General features: G+C 51.0%; 1 protein-coding gene across 1 annotated transcript in view; it reads left to right on the top strand.

Annotated features, from left to right (window-relative positions):
- si:dkey-199f5.8 (beta-1,4-galactosyltransferase 3) overlaps window positions 1-19,908 on the top strand; it is an 88,771-nt gene that overhangs the window by 45,067 nt on the left and 23,796 nt on the right. The window contains exon 2 of the mRNA XM_059957371.1: window positions 15,427-15,888. Within this exon, the coding sequence (XP_059813354.1) occupies window positions 15,633-15,888 (256 nt within the window). The 5' untranslated portion in view covers window positions 15,427-15,632. The remainder of the gene's footprint in view (window positions 1-15,426; window positions 15,889-19,908) is intronic.

The following is a 19,908-nucleotide window of genomic DNA, read 5'->3' as shown; positions in this document are numbered from 1 at the left end:
GTTCACTCACTCCACCGATCAACTCCTCATCCTCGACAGTTCACTCACTCCACCGATCAGCTCCCCATCCTCAACAGTTCATTCACTCACTCCACCGATCAGTTCCCAATCCTCGACAGTTCACTCACTCCATCACCGATCAGCTCCCAATCCTCGACAGTTCACTCACTCCACCGATCAACTCCCCATCCTCGACAGTTCACTCACTCCATCACCGATCAGCTCCCAATCCTCGACAGTTCACTCACTCCACCGATCAGCTCCCTATCCTCGACAGTTCACTCACTCCATCACCGATCAGCTCCCAATCCTCGACAGTTCACTCACTCCACCAATCAGCTCCCCACCCTTGACAGTTCACTCCCTCAACCACCGATCAGCTCCCCATCCTCGACTGTTCACACACTCCACCGATCGGCTCCCCATCCTCGACCGTTCACACACTCCACCGATCAGCTCCCCATCCTCGACAGTTCACTCACTCCACATCCGATCATTTCCCCATCCTCGACAGTTCACTCACTCCACCGATCGGCTCCCCATCCTCGACAGTTCACTCACTCCACCACCGATCGGCTCCCCATCCTCGACAGTTCATTCACTCCACCACCGATCAGCTCCCCATCCTCGACAGTTCACTCACTCCACCACCGAGCAGCTCCCCATCCTCGACAGTTCACTCACTCCACCACCGAGCAGCTCCCCATCCTCGACAGTTCACTCACTCCACCGATTGGCTCCCCATCCTCGACAGTTCACTCACTCCACCGATCAGCTCCCCATCCTCGACAGTTCACTCACTCCATCACCGATCAGCTCCCCATCCTCGACAGTTCACTCACTCCACCAATCAGCTCCCCATCCTCGACAGTTCACTCACTCCACAACTGATCGGCACCCCATCCCTGATAGATCACTCACTCCACCGATCAGCTCCCCATCGTCGACTGTTCACACACTTAACCGATCAGCTCCCCATCCTCGACAGTTCACTCAGTCCACCACCGATCAGCTCCCCATCCTTGACAGTTCACTCCCTCAACCACCGATCAGCTCCCGATCCTCGACAGTTCACTCACTCCACCGATCAGCTCCCCATCCTCGACAGTTCACACACTCCACCGATCAACTCCCCATCATCGACAGTTCACTCACTCCATCGATCAGCTCCCCATCCTCGACAGTTCACTCACTCCATCGACCTGCTCCCCTTCCTCGACAGTTCACTCACTCCATCACTGATCATCTCCCAATCCTCGACAGTTCACTCACTCCACCACCGATCAACTCCCCATCCTCGAGAGTTCACTCACTCCACCGATCAACTCCCCTTCCTCGACAGTTCACTCACTCCATCACTGATCATCTCCCAATCCTCGACAGTTCACTCACTCCTCCACCGATCGGCTCCCCTTCCTCAACAGTTCACTCACTCCATCACCGATCAGCTCCCCATCCTCGACAGTTCACTCACTCCACCACCGATCAGCTCCCCATCCTCGACAGTTCACTCACTCACTCCACCGATCAGCTCCCATCCTCGACAGTTCACTCACTCCATCGATCAGCTCCCCATCCTCGACAGTTCACTCACTCCATCGACCTGCTCCCCATCATCGACAGTTCACTCACTCCACCGATCGGCTCCACATCCTCGACAGTTCACTCACTCACTCCACCGATCGGCTCCACATTCTCGACAGTTCACTCACTCCACCGATCAGCTCCCAATCTTCGACAGTTCACTCACTCCACCGATCAGCTCCCCATCCTCGACAGTTCACTCACTCCATCGATCAGCTCCCAATCTTCGACAGTTCACTCACTCCACCGATCAGCTCCCCATCTTCGACAGTTCAGTCACACCACCGATCAGCTCCCCATCCTCGACAGTTCACTCACTCACTCCACCGATTAGCTCCCCATCTTCGACAGTTCAGTCACTCCACCGATCAGCTCCCAAGCCTCGACAGTTCACTCACTCCACCGATCGGCTCCCCTTCCTCAACAGTTCACTCACTCCACCGATCGGCTCCCCATCCTCGACAGTTCACTGACTCCACCGATCAGCTCCCCATCCTCGACAGTTCACTCATTCCACCACCGTTCAGCTCCCCATCCTCGACAGTTCACTCACTCCACCACCGATCAGCTCCCCATCCTCAACAGTTCACTCACTCCACCACCGATCAGCTCCCCATCCTCGACAGTTCACTCACTCCACCACCGATCAGCTCCCCATCCTCGACAGTTCACTCACTCCATCACCGATCAGCTCCCCATCCTCGACAGTTCACTCACTCCACCACCGATCAGCTCCCCATCCTCGACAGTTCACTCACTCCACCGATCAGCTCCCAATCCTCGACAGTTCACTCACTCCATCACCGATCAGCTCCCCATCCTCGACAGTTCACTCACTCCACCACCGATCAGCTCCCCATCCTCGACAGTTCACTCACTCCACCGATCAGCTCCCCATCCTCGACAGTTCACTGACTCCACCGATCGGCTCCCCATCCTCGACAGTTCACTCACTCCATCACCGATCAGCTCCCCATCCTCGACAGTTCACTCACTCCACCACCGATCAGCTCCCCTTCCTCGACAGTTCACTCACTCCACCGATCGGCTCCCCTTCCTCAACAGTTCACTCACTCCATCACTGATCATCTCCCAATCCTCGACAGTTCACTCACTCCACCACCGATCGGCTCCCCTTCCTCAACAGTTCACTCACTCCATCACCGATCAGCTCCCCATCCTCGACAGTTCACTCACTCCATCACCGATCAGCTCCCGATCCTCGACAGTTCACTCACTCACTCCACCGATCAGCTCCCATCCTCGACAGTTCACTCACTCACTCCACCGATCAGCTCCCATCCTCGACAGTTCACTCACTCCACCAATCAGCTCCCCATCCTCGACAGTTCACTCACTCCATCACCGATCAGCTCCCAATCCTCAACAGTTCACTCACTCCACCACCGATCAGCTCCCCATCCTCGACAGTTCACTCACTCCACAACCGATCAGCTCCCCATCCTCGACAGTTCACTCACTCCATCACCGATCAGCTCCCCATCCTCGACAGTTCACTCACTCCACCGATCACCTCCCCATCCTCGACAGTTCACTCACTCCATCACCGATCAGCTCCCCATCCTCGACAGTTCACTGACTCCACGGATCAGCTCCCCATCCTCGACAGTTCACTCACTCCACCGATCACCTCCCCATCCTCGACAGTTCACTCACTCCATCACCGATCAGCTCCCCATCCTCGACAGTTCACTGACTCCACGGATCAGCTCCCCATCCTCGACAGTTCACTCACTCCATCACCGATCAGCTCCCCATCCTCGACAGTTCACTCACTCCACCGATCACCTCCCCATCCTCGACAGTTCACTCACTCCATCACCGATCAGCTCCCCATCCTCGACAGTTCACTGACTCCACGGATCAGCTCCCCATCCTCGACAGTTCACTCACTCCACCGATCACCTCCCCATCCTCGACAGTTCACTCACTCCATCACCGATCAGCTCCCCATCCTCGACAGTTCATTCACTCCACCGATCACCTCCCCATCCTCGACAGTTCACTCACTCCATCACCGATCAGCTCCCCATCCTCGACAGTTCACTCACTCCACCGATTGGCTCCCCATTCCTCGACAGTTCACTCACTCCACCGATTGGCTCCCCATCCTCGACAGTTCACTCACTCCACCGATTGGCTCCCCATCCTCGACAGTTCACTCACTCCACCGATTGGCTCCCCATCCTCGACAGTTCACTCACTCCACCGATTGGCTCCCCATTCCTCGACAGTTCACTCACTCCACATGCGATCATTTCCCCATCCTCGACAGTTCACTCACTCCACCGATCGGCTCCCCATCCTCGACAGTTCACTCACTCCACCGATCAGCTCCCCATCCTCGACAGTTCACTCACTCCACCGATCAGCTCCCCATCCTCAACAGTTCACTCCCTCAACCACCGATCAGCTCCCCATCCTCGACTGTTCACACACTTAACCAATCGGCTCCCCATCCTCGACAGTTCACTCACTCCACCGATCAGCTCCCCATCCTTGACAGTTCACTCACTCCACCACCGATCAGCTCCCCATCCTTGCCAGTTCACTCACTGCACCAATCGGCTCCCCATCCTCGACAGTTCACTCACTCCACCACCGATCAGCTCCCCATCCTCGACAGTTCTCTCACTCCACCGATCAGCTCCCCATCCTCGACAGTTCACTCACTCCACCACCGATCAGCTCCCCATCCTCGACAGTTCACTCACTCCACCACCGATCAGCTCCCCATCCTCGACAGTTCTCTCACTCCACCGATCAGCTCCCCTTCCTCGACAGTTCACTCACTCCACCAATCAGCTCCCCATCCTTGACAGTTCACTCACTCCACCACCGATCAGCTCCCCATCCTTGCCAGTTCACTCCCTCAACCACCGATCAGCTCCCCATCCTCGACTGTTCACTCACTCCACCGATCGGCTCCCCATCCTCGACAGTTCACTCACTCCACCGATCAGCTCCCCATCCTCGACAGTTCACTCACTCCACCGATCAGCTCCCCATCATCGACAGTTCACTCACTCCACCGATCAACTCCCATTCCTCGACAGTTCACTCACTCCACCACCGATCAGCTCCCCATCCTCAACAGTTCACTCCCTCAACCACCGATCAGCTCCCCATCCTCGACTGTTCACACACTTAACCAATCGGCTCCCCATCCTCGACAGTTCACTCACTCCACCGAACAGCTCCCCATCCTCGACAGTTCACTCACTCCACCGAACAGCTCCCCATCCTCGACAGTTCACTCACTCCACCGATCAGCTCCCCATCTTCGACAGTTCACTCACTCCACAACTGATCGGCTCCCCATCCTCGACTGTTCACACACTTAACCAATCGGCTCCCCATCCTCGACAGTTCACTCACTCCACCGATCAGCTCCCCTTCCTCGACAGTTCACTCACTCCACCGATCGGCTCCCCATTCTCGACAGTTCACTCACTCCACCGATCAGCTCCCCATCCTCGACAGTTCACTCACTCCACCAATCAGCTCCCCATCCTCGACAGTTCACTCACTCCACCAATCAGCTCCCCATCCTCGACAGTTCACTCACTCCACCACCGATCAGCTCCCCATCCTTGCCAGTTCACTCCCTCAACCACCGATCAGCTCCCCATCCTCGACTGTTCACTCACTCCACCGATCGGCTCCCCATCCTCGACAGTTCACTCACTCCACCACCGATCAGCTCCCCATCCTCGACAGTTCTCTCACTCCACCGATCGGCTCCCCATCCTCGACAGTTCTCTCACTCCACCACCGATCAGCTCCCCATCCTTGCCAGTTCACTCCCTCAACCACCGATCAGCTCCCCATCCTCGACTGTTCACTCACTCCACCGATCGGCTCCCCATCCTCGACAGTTCACTCACTCCACCACCGATCAGCTCCCCATCCTCGACAGTTCACTCACTCCACCACCGATCAGCTCCCCATCCTCGACAGTTCTCTCACTCCACCGATCGGCTCCCCATCCTCGACAGTTCACTCACTCCACCACCGATCAGCTCCCCATCCTCGACAGTTGTCTCACTCCACCGATTGGCTCCCCATCCTCGACAGTTCACTCACTCCACCACCGATCAGCTCCCCATCCTCGACAGTTCACTCACTCCACCACCGATCAGCTCCCCATCCTCGACAGTTCACTGACTCCACCGATCAGCTCCCCATCCTCAACAGTTCACTCACTCCATCACCGATCAGCTCCCCATCCTCGACAGTTCACTCACTCCACCGATCAGCTCCCCATCCTCGACAGTTCACTCACTCCACCGATCAGCTGCCCATCCATATAACCATATAACAATCACAGCATGGAAACAGGCCATCTTGGCCCTCCTAGTCCGTGCCAAACTCTTAATCTCACCTCGTCCCACCTACCCGCACTCAGCCCATAACCCTCCACTCCTTTCCTGTCCATACACCTATCCAATTTTACCTTAAATGACACAACTGAACTGGCCTCTACTACTTCTACAGGAAGCTCATTCCACACAGCTATCACTCTCTGAGTAAAGAAATACCCCCTCGTGTTTCCCTTAAACTTCTGCCCCCTAACTCTCAAATCATGTCCTCTAGTTTGAATCTCCCCTACTCTCAATGGAAACAGCCTGTTTACGTCAACTCTATCTATCCCTCTCAAAATTTTAAATACCTCGATCAAATCCCCCCTCAACCTTCTACGCTCCAATGAATAGAGACCTAACTTGTTCAACCTTTCTCTGTAACTTAATTGCTGAAACCCAGGTAACATCCTAGTAAATCGTCTCTGCACTCTCTCTAATTTATTGATATCTTTCCTATAATTCGGTGGCCAGAACTGCACACAATATTCCAAATTTGGCCTTACCAATGCCTTGTACAACTTTAGCATTACATCCCAACTTCTGTACTCAATGCTTTGATTTATAAAGGCCAGCGTTCCAAAAGCCCTCTTCACCACCCTATCTACATGAGACTCCACCTTCAGGGAAGTATGCACTGTTATTCCTAGATCTCTCTGTTCCTCTGCATTCCTCAATGCCCTACCATTTACTCTGTATGTTCTATTTGGATTATTCCTGCCAAAATGTAGAACCTCACACTTCTCAGCATTAAACTCCATCTGCCAACGTTCAGCCCATTCTTCTAACCGGCATAAATCTCACTGCAGGCTTTGAAAATCCACCTCATTATCCACAACACCTCCTACCTTAGTATCATCGGCATACTTACTAATCCAATTTACCACCCCATCATCCAGATCATTTATGTATATTACAAACAACATTGGGCCCAAAACAGATCCCTGAGGCACCCCACTAGTTACCAGCCTCCATCCTGATAAACAATTATCCACCACTAATAAACAATTATCCACCACTATAAACAATTATCCACCACTAATAAACAATTATCCACCACTAATAAACAATTATCCACCACTATAAACAATTATCCACCACTAATAAACAATTATCCACCACTAATAAACAATTATCCACCACTAATAAACAATTATCCACCACTAATAAACAATTATCCACCACTCCAGTTAACACTCCAGCACCGATCGGCTCTCCATCCTCGACAGTTCACTTACTCCATCACCGATCAGCTCCCCATCCTCGACAGTTCACACACTCCACCGATCAGCTCCCCATCCTCGACAGTTCACTCACTCCACCGATCATCTCCCCGTCCTCGACAGTTCACTCACTCCACCGATTGGCTCCCCATCCTCGACAGTTCACTCACTCCACCGATCATCTCCCCATCCTCGACAGTTCACTCACTCCACCGATCATCTCCCCGTCCTCGACAGTTCACTCACTCCACCGATTGGCTCCCCATCCTCGACAGTTCACTCACTCCACCGATCATCTCCCCATCCTCGACAGTTCACTCACTCCACCGATCATCTCCCCGTCCTCGACAGTTCACACACTCCACCGATCAGCTCCCCATCCTCGACAGTTCACTCACTCCACCGATCATCTCCCCGTCCTCGACAGTTCACACACTCCACCGATCAGCTCCCCATCCTCGACAGTTCACTCACTCCACCACCGATCAGCTCCCCATCCTCGACAGTTGTCTCACTCCACCGATTGGCTCCCCATCCTCGACAGTTCACTCACTCCACCACCGATCAGCTCCCCATCCTCGACAGTTCACTCACTCCACCACCGATCAGCTCCCCATCCTCGACAGTTCACTGACTCCACCGATCAGCTCCCCATCCTCGACAGTTCACTCACTCCATCACCGATCAGCTCCCCATCCTCGACAGTTCACTCACTCCATCACCGATCAGCTCCCCATCCTCGACAGTTCACTCACTCCACCACCGATCAGCTCCCCATCCTCGACAGTTCACTCACTCCACCACCGATCAGCTCCCCATCCTCAACAGTTCACTCACTCCATCACCGATCAGCTCCCCATCCTCGACAGTTCACTCACAGCATCACCGATCAGCTCCCCATCCTCGACCGTTAACTCACTCCACCACTGATCATCTCCCCATCCTCGACAGTTCACTCACTCCACCGATCAGCTCCCCATCCTCAACAGTTCACTCACTCCACCGATCAGCTGCCCATCCATATAACCATATAACAATCACAGCATGGAAACAGGCCATCTTGGCCCTCCTAGTCCGTGCCAAACTCTTAATCTCACCTCGTCCCACCTACCCGCACTCAGCCCATAACCCTCCACTCCTTTCCTGTCCATACACCTATCCAATTTTACCTTAAATGACACAACTGAACTGGCCTCTACTACTTCTACAGGAAGCTCATTCCACACAGCTATCACTCTCTGAGTAAAGAAATACCCCCTCGTGTTTCCCTTAAACTTCTGCCCCCTAACTCTCAAATCATGTCCTCTAGTTTGAATCTCCCCTACTCTCAATGGAAACAGCCTGTTTACGTCAACTCTATCTATCCCTCTCAAAATTTTAAATACCTCGATCAAATCCCCCCTCAACCTTCTACGCTCCAATGAATAGAGACCTAACTTGTTCAACCTTTCTCTGTAACTTAATTGCTGAAACCCAGGTAACATCCTAGTAAATCGTCTCTGCACTCTCTCTAATTTATTGATATCTTTCCTATAATTCGGTGGCCAGAACTGCACACAATATTCCAAATTTGGCCTTACCAATGCCTTGTACAACTTTAGCATTACATCCCAACTTCTGTACTCAATGCTTTGATTTATAAAGGCCAGCGTTCCAAAAGCCCTCTTCACCACCCTATCTACATGAGACTCCACTTTCAGGGAACTATGCACAGTTATTCCTAGATCTCTCTGTTCCTCTGCATTCCTCAATGCCCTACAATTTACTCTATATGTTCTATTTGGATTATTCCTGCCAAAATGTAGAACCTCACACTTCTCAGCATTAAACTCCATCTGCCAACGTTCAGCCCATTCTTCTAACCGGCATAAATCTCACTGCAGGCTTTGAAAATCCACCTCATTATCCACAACACCTCCTACCTTAGTATCATCGGCATACTTACTAATCCAATTTACCACCCCATCATTCAGATCATTTATGTATATTACAAACAACATTGGGCCCAAAACAGATCCCTGAGGCACCCCACTAGTTACCAGCCTCCATCCTGATAAACAATTATCCACCACTAATAAACAATTATCCACCACTATAAACAATTATCCACCACTAATAAACAATTATCCACCACTAATAAACAATTATCCACCACTATAAACAATTATCCACCACTAATAAACAATTATCCACCACTAATAAACAATTATCCACCACTAATAAACAATTATCCACCACTCCAGTTAACACTCCAGCACCGATCGGCTCTCCATCCTCGACAGTTCACTCACTCCACCGATCATCTCCCCATCCTCGACAGTTCACTCACTCCACCACCGATCAGCTCCCCATCCTCGACAGTTCACTCACTCCACCGATCGGCTCCACATCCTCGACAATTCACTCACTCCATTACCGATCAGCTCCCCATCCTCGACAGTTCACTCACTCCACCGATCGGCTCCGCATCCTCGACAATTCACTCACTCCATTACGGATCAGCTCCCCATCCTCGACAGTTCACTCACTCCACCGATCGGCTCCGCATCCTCGACAATTCACTCACTCCATCACCGATCAGCTCCCCATCCTCGACAGTTCTCTCACTCCACCGATCGGCTCCGCATCCTCGACAATTCACTCACTCCATCACCGATCAGCTCCCCATCTTCGACAGTTCACTCACTCCACCACCGATCAGCTCCCAATCCTCGACAGTTCACTCACTCCATCACTGATCAGCTCCCCTTCCTCGACAGTTCACTCACTCCATCACTGATCAGCTCCCATCCTCGACAGTTCACTCACTCCACCACTGATCAGCTCCCATCCTCGACAGTTCACTCACTCCATCACTGATCAGCTCCCATCCTCGACAGTTCACACACTCCACCATCGATCAGCTCCCCATCCTCGACAGTTCACTCACTCCACCATCGATCGGCTCCCCATCCTCGACAGTTCACTTACTCACTCCATCGATCAGCTCCCCATCCTCGACAGTTCACTCCACCACCGATCGGCTCCCCATCCTCGACAGTTCACTCACTCCACCATCGATCAGCTCCCATTCCTCGACAGTTCACTCACTCCACCACCGTTCTGCTCCCCATGCTCGAAGAGATCACTCACTCCACTGATCAGCTCCCCATCCTCGACAGTTCACTCACTCCACCATCGATCAGCTCCTCCTCCTCGACAGTTCACTCACTCCACCACCGATCAGCTCCCCATCCTCGACAGTTCACTCACTCCACCGGTCATCTCCCCATCCTCGACAGTTCACTCACTCCACCGGTCATCTCCCCATCCTCGACAGTTCACTCACTCCACCACCGATCGGCTCCCATCCTCGACAGTTCACTCCCTCAACCACCGATCAGCTCCCCATCCTCGACATTTCACTCACTCCACCGATCAGCTCCCCATCCTCGACAGTTCACTCACTCCACCTATCGGCTCCCCATCCTCGACAGTTCACTCACTCCACCACCGATCAGCTCCCCATCCTCGACATTTCACTCACTCCACCGATCAGCTCCCCATCCTCGACAGTTCACTCACTCCACCTATCGGCTCCCCATCCTCGACAGTTCACTCACTCCACCACCGATCAGCTCCCCATCCTCGACAGTTCACTCACTCCACCACCGATCAGCTCCCCATCCTCGACAGTTCACTCACTCCACCGATCAGCTCCCCATCCTCGACAGTTCACTCACTCCACCGATCAGCTCCCCATCCTCGACAGTTCAGTCACTCCACCACCGATCAGCTCCCGATCCTCGACAGTTCACTCACTCCACCACCGATCAGCTCCCCATCCTCGACAGTTCAGTCACTCCACCGATCAGCTCCCCATCCTCGACAGTTCACTCACTCCACCGATCAACTCCCCATCCTCGACAGTTCACTCACTCCACCGATTGGCTCCCCATCCTCGACAGTTCAGTCACTCCACCTATTGGCTCCCCATCCTCGACAGTTCACTCACTCCACCTATTGGCTCCCCATCCTCGACAGTTCACTCACTCCACCACCGATCAACTCCCCATCCTCGACAGTTCACTCACTCCACCTATTGGCTCCCCATCCTCGACAGTTCACTCACTCCACCACCGATCAACTCCCCATCCTCGACAGTTCACTCACTCCACCGATCAGCTCCCCATCATCGACAGTTCACTCACTCCGACACTGACACACAACAGTCACAGATTTTACTGTCTGCAGGGTGCACTGTAGAAACTCATGAAGACTCCTCAAGCAGCTCCTTACAAATTCACCACCTCTACTGTTTGGAAGGATGAGAGCAGGATGAGCAGGGGGAACATCACCCCCTCCCACTGAAAGTTGCCCTCCAAGCCACATGCGGCAAATATGATCACTATTTGTTCACCGTCACTGGTTCAAAATCTATGGAACTCCGCTCTAAACTATTCACACAGGTTAAGGATGGGAGTGGTTGATCTTATCTCCACCTCTCAAGCAGTAACCAGGGACAAATGATTGAATGCTGGCTCAGATTAGTAAGCTAAATGTTTTGGTTTGATTGGTATTATGGAATGTAGTTTTACAGGAATGTTTGCAACAATGAAAGGGTTAATGTCTGAGGCGTGTTTGATTGTTCTGGGTTTGTACTTTCTGGAGTTCATCTGGGAGGATCTTGTTAAAACCTGTCAAATATTGAAAGATAAGAGTGGATGTTTCCTGCAATGGGGGAAGTCTCAGTCCAGGGAGCTCAGCCTGAGAAAACAAGGGTGTCTGTTTTGAACAGAGCAGACAATGAATTTCTTTAGCCCCAGGGTGGTGCGTCTGGAAACCTGGGTACAGGTGGCCGTGGAGGCCAAGCCACTGGTTAAAACTGTAAAAGAGATTGATAGGTCCTGGAATAGTAAGAATGTCAAAGGTTTCAGGGTGAAGGCAGGAGAATGAGGTTGAGAGGGAGAATAAATTAGCCATGATTCAATGGCAGAGCAGGCTGCATGGCTGAATTAGCTCCAGTGTCTTATGTGCCAAGATACAATTAAAAAGCTTGTCTTGCATACTGATTATTTCACAGGGCATAGAGGTAGATGCAGGTAAAATGATAAGAGAATGCAGAACAATGTGTAGCTGTTTCAGAGAAACTGCAGTGCAGATGAACGATAAAGGCAAGATCATAGAGAAATAAACCGTGAGGTCAGGAGTCCATTTGGTAATACTAGGAAACCAATTAATAGTCCTGTTAAGCAGTTTAGAAGCTGTCCTTGACCCTGGTAGTACATGCTTTCAGGCTTTTGTATCTTCTGGAGCGAGAAGAGAGAATGTTGGGGTGGGTGGGGTATTTGATTATGTCAGCTATTTAACCGAGGCAGTGTGAGGTGTAGACAGTCCACAGTGATCTCAAATAGCCATGATTTGGAGTACAGGAAGGAGTTGGAGAAGCGAGTGACATGGTGTCATGACAAACCTTTCCTGCAATGGTCAACAAAAGAGCCTTCAGGATGGAGGGGTTGAACAGTACACACACCCCTGTCTACATCTACAGTGTTGAGTCGAGAGGGTTGAGTTCCCAGGTGCGAGCATCAGCAGCATTCTGTCCTGGTCCAACCACACTGGTGCGATGTAAGAAAGCTCATCAATGCGTTTACTTACTCGGGAGGCTAAAGAAATTCGGCATGTCCCCATTGACCCTCACCAATTTTTTATCGATGCTCCAGAGAAAAATGTTCTCCCTGGATGCATCACGGCTTGGCACGGCATCTGCTCTACCCATGACCACAAGAAACTGCAGAGAGTTGTGGATGCAGCTCAGCACAGCACAAAATCCAGCCTCCCTTCCATAGACTCTCTACACCTCCCAGTCAGCATAATCAAACACCCCACCAACCCTGGACACTCTCCCATTGGGCGGAAGACACAAAAGTTTGAAAGAACATACACCAAGCTCAAGGACATCTTCTCTCCCACTGTTACCAGACTTTTAAATGGACCTCTTGTATAATAAGATGGACTTTGTCCTTGCAGTGTACCTCATTATGATTTTGCACTTTTTATTTTACTTGACTGTACTTTCTCAGTAGCTTTTACACTTCATTCTGAAATTTTGTATTATCTTATTCAAGCTCAATGCACCATGCAATTTGATCTGAATGAATCGCGTGCAAGACAATTTTGAAAAAGTGTATCTTGGTGTGTGTGACAACAATAATCCAGCACCAGTCGAGGGGAGGCTGTTGTCTTCGGTGTGTGCGCAGAGCTGTGCCCACAGTTCTCCAAGGTTTCCCGCACTCATGGAAAGTGTGTTCCTTGAACCAAGCCGTGATGCAGTTCGGATACTTTGACAGATGGTGGTCATTGGGTTGTTGGGGACGTGCCAAATTTCCTGAGGAAGGAGAGGCTTTTGACATCGTAAGGCACTCGTGAGACCACACTCGGAGTATTGTGTGCAGTTTTGGGCTCCTTATTTTAGGAAGGATATACTGACATATTCACATTGGAGAGGGTTTAGAGCAGATTCACGAGAATGATTCCAGGAATGAGAGGATTACCGTACGAGGAATGTCTGGCAGCTCCTGGGCTGTATTCCCTGGAGTTCAGGAGAATGAGGGGGAATCTCATAGAAACATTCCAAATGTTAAAAGGCCTGAACAGATTAGATATGGCAAAGTTATTTTCCATGGTCGGAGATTCTAGGACAAGAGGGCACGACTTCAGGATTGAAGGACGTCCTTTTGGAACTGAGATGTGGAGAGATTACTTTAGTCAGAGGGTGGTAAATCTGTGGAATTTGTTGCCATGAGTGGCTGTGGAGGCCAAGTCATTGGGTGTATTTAAGGCAGAGATAGAGAGGTTCTTGATTAGCCAGGGCATCATAGGGAATGGGGTGAAAGCAGGGGAGCGGGGATGACTGGAGGAATTGGATCAGCCCATGATTGAATGGCAGAGTGGACTCGATGGGCCAAATGGCCTACTTCTGCTCCTATATCTCATGGTCTCATGGTAAGACCATGAGAGATTTGTGAGCCTTTATGGCCGTGGCATCAATGTGGTTGGACCTGGACAGACTGTTGCTGATATTCATTTCTCAGAACCTGGAGCGCTGTGGCCTCTCGACCTTAGCACCGTTGATGTAGTTGGGAGCATGTGCATCTCTCTTCTTCCCCAGCCACCCCCCCCCACCCCCACCTTCCCGGTCAATGATCAGCTGTTGTGCTGATGTTGATAAAGAAGGCTGTTGTGACACTATCTCACAAAGCTCTCTATCTCCTTCCTGTACCCTGATTCATTATTTGAGATGCGGAAACCCTGTAAATAGGGTGAGAAGAGAAGCTGGCCGCACAGCCACAGACATACAGGGTGAAGAGTAGTGCACAGCTACTAGATAATCTAACCACTGTTAGATAAACACGGCTGAGGTATTGCTGTGTATCTTTACTGATTGTTATCTGTTGGTCAAATTGGTGTGATCGAGGGAGGGTGTGGGCAGAGATATGAGGCTGTGTATTGGGGCCCAGTGAAAGGAAATTCTGAAAAAAAGAATTGACAATGGCTGAAAATATAAGAAAGACACAAAATACTGGACACACAGGATGGGAATGGCAGCATCTGAGGAGGGAGGAACAGGGCCAGCGTCCAACCCAACCCGTCTTCACAGACATCGCCCGACCACAGTGTCTCAGCAGCCTCGGTGTTGCTGGTGGGAGTTGCAATCCATATCCAACTCCGCCTGCTGTGGCTTTGTACTCCCTCCAGAGTGCGGGGGCTTGAGGGAGCAGGGGGAAGTGAATAGGAAGGCGTGGGGTCCTGACAGAGGGAGTGAATGGGATTGTGGGAGGGGTGTCTCATTGGGATTGCAGGTGGTGGGAGTGAATAGGAAGGCGTGGGGTCCTGACAGAGGGAGTGAATGGGATTGTGGGAGGGGTGTCTCATTGGGATTGCAGGTGGTGGGAGTGAATAGGAAGGCGTGGGGTCCTGACAGAGGGAGTGAATGGGATTGTGGGAGGGGTGTCTCATTGGGATTGCAGGTGGTGGGAGTGAATAGGAAGGCGTGGGGTCCTGACAGAGGGAGTGAATGGGATTGTGGGAGGGGTGTCTCATTGGGATTGCAGGTGGTGGGAGTGAATAGGAAGGAGCAGGATCCCAGTGGGACTGAAAGTGAAGGGGTGGGGTCTGTTTGGGAATCTTAACGGTGGGCCAGGGGGTTTTCCAGAAAAATTCTAGGGACCTTCAACAGATTTCTCTTGTCTTATCAGCCGATGGGACGCTCCAGCGGTTGGCCTTCCTGGCTGAGTGGGACACCAGAATGAGTCCAAGGACAACTTCTGAAGGAATATCTGACACTTGGTGCCATAGAAATTCCTGCAATTTTTGAGCTGGAGGCAAGGGCGGATGGCCAGCTGAAGGGAAGCCCCTGCTGGGAGTTGCGCACTGCCTCCGGAGACCTCTGTGGGATTGGACTATGCTTCCCAAGATCCGCTACCTTTTCCTCTTTCTGTGCGTCCAGCTGATGGTGATGCTGCTGTACGGGGTGGAGTACAGGTGGCGGGTGACGGACTTCATCAGTGTGCTGCTAGGAGCAGGCCTTTCCTCTGGCCCAGGCGCTCCCCCCAACGCCTCGCATCTCCTCGGCCTGCACCGAAACGAGAGCCTGGCCACCAGGTTGCATGGAAACAGGGACAAGCTCTCTTACTGCCCGCAGGTCTCGCCATACCTCGGTGAGTGGGGTGCGTTTGAGGGGCTGGGGGTTAGGGATGGGGGTGAGGAGGAGGGAGAGAGATTTAGATGGGGGGGGAGTGAATGGGTTCAAGAGGTCTTAACCTGTTGTGGTTGCAGGTTTGGGGTTGGGAGTACACTAGGCCTCAACGTGTTGCCCTGGGCGTTCAATGCGCTTTTTCCTATTGCTCTGGTTACAATCCTGGGTTTAGATATTCATTGGTACTCACCCTGTCACTGTAGTTATAAGCCTGGAGGGGCATTTATAGGGCCACATCCTGTCGCTGTGGTTACAGGCCTGGGATTGGGTGTTTATTGGTCCTATCCCTCAGCTGTGGTTATAGGCCTGGGGATGATAAATTAGGATCAGAAGCCATTTGCAACTTGAAGAACATGGCTTTGTCAGGGGGATGTCACGTCTTAAATGCTTGCTTGAGGTTTTTGAGGAAGGGACCCTGAGGGTAGAGCAATGGATGACATCTATGTGGACTACAGTAAAGATTTTGACAGGGTCCCTCACGATCGGCTGCTCTAAGTGATAAACACTTGTGAGAACTATGGAAGCTTGGTAGATTGGAATCAGAATTGACTTGGGCATAAAGGTCAGAGGGTGTGAGTGATACTCATGGGGGCTCTGTGACTTAGTGGTGTTCTTCAGGCATCAGTGCAGGGATGTCTGTTGAAAATGTAACTGGGCTGATTAGTAAGTCTGAAGATGAAACAAAAATTGGTACAGTTGTGGCCAGTGTAGAAGATTGCTGCAGGATGCAGTGGGAAATGGATCAATCGCAGGTATTTTGGAAGGCCAAGCGTATGCAGTAAATGGCAGGAAACAGCAGCGTTGATGTGCAGGTATCCTGGGATCCAAGTCCATAGATTCAAAGATAAAGATTAACTTTATTTCTCACAAGTGCATCCAGACATACAGGGAGATGCGTTCCTTCGTCATGACAACACCAATGCAGTCCGGGGATGTGCTGAGGAGTGTCCCTGAGTGTAGCCATGCTCCCAGCGCCCATTGCGTAGCTCACTAACCCCGACCCGAACAGCTTGGAATGTGGGAGGAGACCAGAGTGCCCGTCCAAAGCCCAAGAAGTCTCAAGAATGTATAATGAATGTACATTTATTAACAAAGATGCAGTTATAAAGAAGGCAAGAAAGCGACTATACTTCATTAGGAGGTTGAAGAGGTTTGGTATGTCAACAAAAACTTCTATAGATGTGCTGTGGAGATCATTCTGACAGGCTGCATCACTGTCTGGTACTTGGTGGGAGGTGCGGTGCTGCTGCAGAGGCTTGTAAATCTAGTCAGCTCCATTTTGGGTATTTGCCTGCAAAGTACCTAGGACATCCAGGACCAAGGAGCAGTGTCTCAGAAAGGCAGCGTCCATTATTGATGACCTCCAGCACCCAGGGCATGCCCTTTTCTCACTGTTACCATCAGGTAGGAGGTACAGAAGCCTGAAGGCACACACTCAGGAACAGCTTCTTCCCCTCTGCCATCCGATTCCTAAATGGACATGGAACCCGTGAATACTACCTCACTTTCTTAATATATATAATTTCTGTTTTTTTGCATGACTTTTAATCTATTCAATATGCATACACGTAATTGATTTATTTATTATTATTTTCTTCCACATTACATATTACATTGAACTGCTGCTGCTAAGTTAACAAATTTCACGATACATGCCAGTGATAATAATTCTGACTCTGACCCATATGTCACCATAGACAACCGTGAGATGTAATTTGCTCGTGCGCATACTCAACAAATCTATAGAATAATAACCATAACAGAATCAGTGAATGACTGTCCGACTTGGGTGTTCAACCAGAGTGCAGAAAAGAACAAACAGTGCAAATACAAAAGAAACAGTGATAAATAAACAATAAATATCAGAATGTAAGATTGAAACATAGAAAATCTACAGCACAACACAGGCCACAATGCTATGCCCAACATGTACTGTTTTTTGTGTGTGCCCCGCTCTGCCAGACTCGGCAACCACTTATTTTCTCAGGATTCTGTGAGTGGTCCCTGACAACCTCCTCACAGCACGGTGTTTTTTTTTTCAACACTCAACCTGGCACGGATGGAAAACATGCCCGGGAGCAGCCCGACTGGATTCGAACTCAGGAACCTTCGCTCCGGAGTTCAGTGCTGTTGCGCCACCAGCCGGCCAATGTGTACTTACTTTAGAAATTACCTAGGGCTACCCATAGTCCTCTATTTTTCTAAGTTCCATGTACCTGTCCAGGAGTCTCTTAAAAGACCCTATCGATCCCTATAAGACCCTATCTTATTATGGTGAGAAGGCGGGGGAGTGGGACTAAAGGGGAGATTGGATCAGCTCATGATGAAATGGCGAAGCAGACTCGATGGGCCGAATGGCCGGCTTCTGCTTCTTGTCTTATGGTATCCGCCTCCACCACCATCGCTGGCAGCCCATTCCATGCACTCACCACTCTCTGAGTAAAGGAAAAAGAACTTACCCCTGACATCTCCTCTGTATCTGCTTCCAAGCACCTTAAAACTGTGCCCTCTTGTGTTCGCCATTTCAGCCCTGGGGAAAAGCCTCTGACTATCCACACGATCAATGCCTCTCATCATCTTATACACATAAAGAGGAGTCCTTAACAGTGAGTCGCTAGATTTTAGGAACAGTTTAGTGATGGGGTGAGTGAAGTTACCCCCTTTGGTTCAAGAGCCTGGTTGTTGAGGGGTAAGAACTGTTCCCGAACTTGGTGGTGTGAGTCTTGCAAACAGCAGACTCCACGGGTGGGAATTGAACCCCATCCCTGATTGCTGGAGCTATAAAATATGCTAATTCTACGCTTATGTGCCGCCCTAAAAGATGCCGCACGGTTAGATAGGGTGGTGAAGGAGGTGGACTTGCCTTCATCAATCAGTCACAAAAGTAACGAGATCTTTAACTCTGGTTAGGCTGCATCTGCATTACTGGTCGCCCCAATGCGGGAAGGGTGTGGAGACTTTGGAGGGGGTGCAGAGGAGGTTCACCAGGACACTGCCTGGTTTAGAGGGCATGAGCTGTGAGGGGAGGTTGGACAAACTTTGGTTGTTTTCTCTGGAGCGGCAGAGACTGAGGGGAGACCTAATAGAAGTTTATAAAATTATGTGATGCATCGACAGTCAGAGTCTTCTCCTGCGGTCAAAATGTCAAATACTAGAGGGTGTGCACTTAAGGTGATTGGGGAAATTTTAAAGGTGATGTATGGAGCAAGTTACTTTTACACAGAGAGAGGTGGGTGCTGGAATGCACCATCAGGCGTGGTGCTGGAGTCTGATTCAATAGATACACTTAAAACCCTTTTAGACACTTGAACGGGAAAGGAACGGAGGAATATGGACCAAGTACAGAATGACAGAATTAGTTAGATTGACACCATGGCCAACACAGACATAGTGGACTGAAGGGGCCTCTTCTGCTGTCGAACAGTCTTGGGGTTTGGGTAATCACTAGGTCATGCTCCATTGCCAAAGCTGCTGCCTGGTGCTACGGGTTCACTAGGCTTTGTCCTGTTGTCACGGATATTGTGTGAGAGCAGGTGGATCCACAGGGCTTCATCCCATTGTTATGATTACAGCCCTGGGGTTTGGGGTCCGTTAGGCCGTGTTCTGTTGCTGCAGTTGCTGTTCTGTGTTTGGGGGGGGGGGTGGTGTCTGTAGACCTCGTCCTATTGCTGCAATTACCATCTGGGTGTTTGGGGATCAGCCATGATTATAGGCCTGGTGTGGAGAGTCTGCTGGGCCTTGTCGCATTGCCACAGTTACCGCTCTGGTGTTTGAGAGTAGGCCTTGTCCTTTTGCTACGGTGACCGTCGCTGCAGTTACTGCCCTGGGGTTCAGGGAGGGCCTCATCCTGGTGTTTAGACATCCACTAGGCCTCATGCCATTGCTTTGGTGAATGTCTCAGCATTTGGGGGTTCAGTAGGACTCATCCTGTTGCTTCAGTTACAGTCCTGGTTCGGGGGTGTCTGCTAGGCCTTGCTCCATT

This window comes from Hypanus sabinus (genome assembly GCF_030144855.1).
Source record: "Hypanus sabinus isolate sHypSab1 chromosome 1 unlocalized genomic scaffold, sHypSab1.hap1 SUPER_1_unloc_1, whole genome shotgun sequence".
Classification (NCBI taxonomy): domain Eukaryota; kingdom Metazoa; phylum Chordata; class Chondrichthyes; order Myliobatiformes; family Dasyatidae; genus Hypanus; species Hypanus sabinus.
This window is presented reverse-complemented; position numbering and strand designations above follow the sequence as displayed.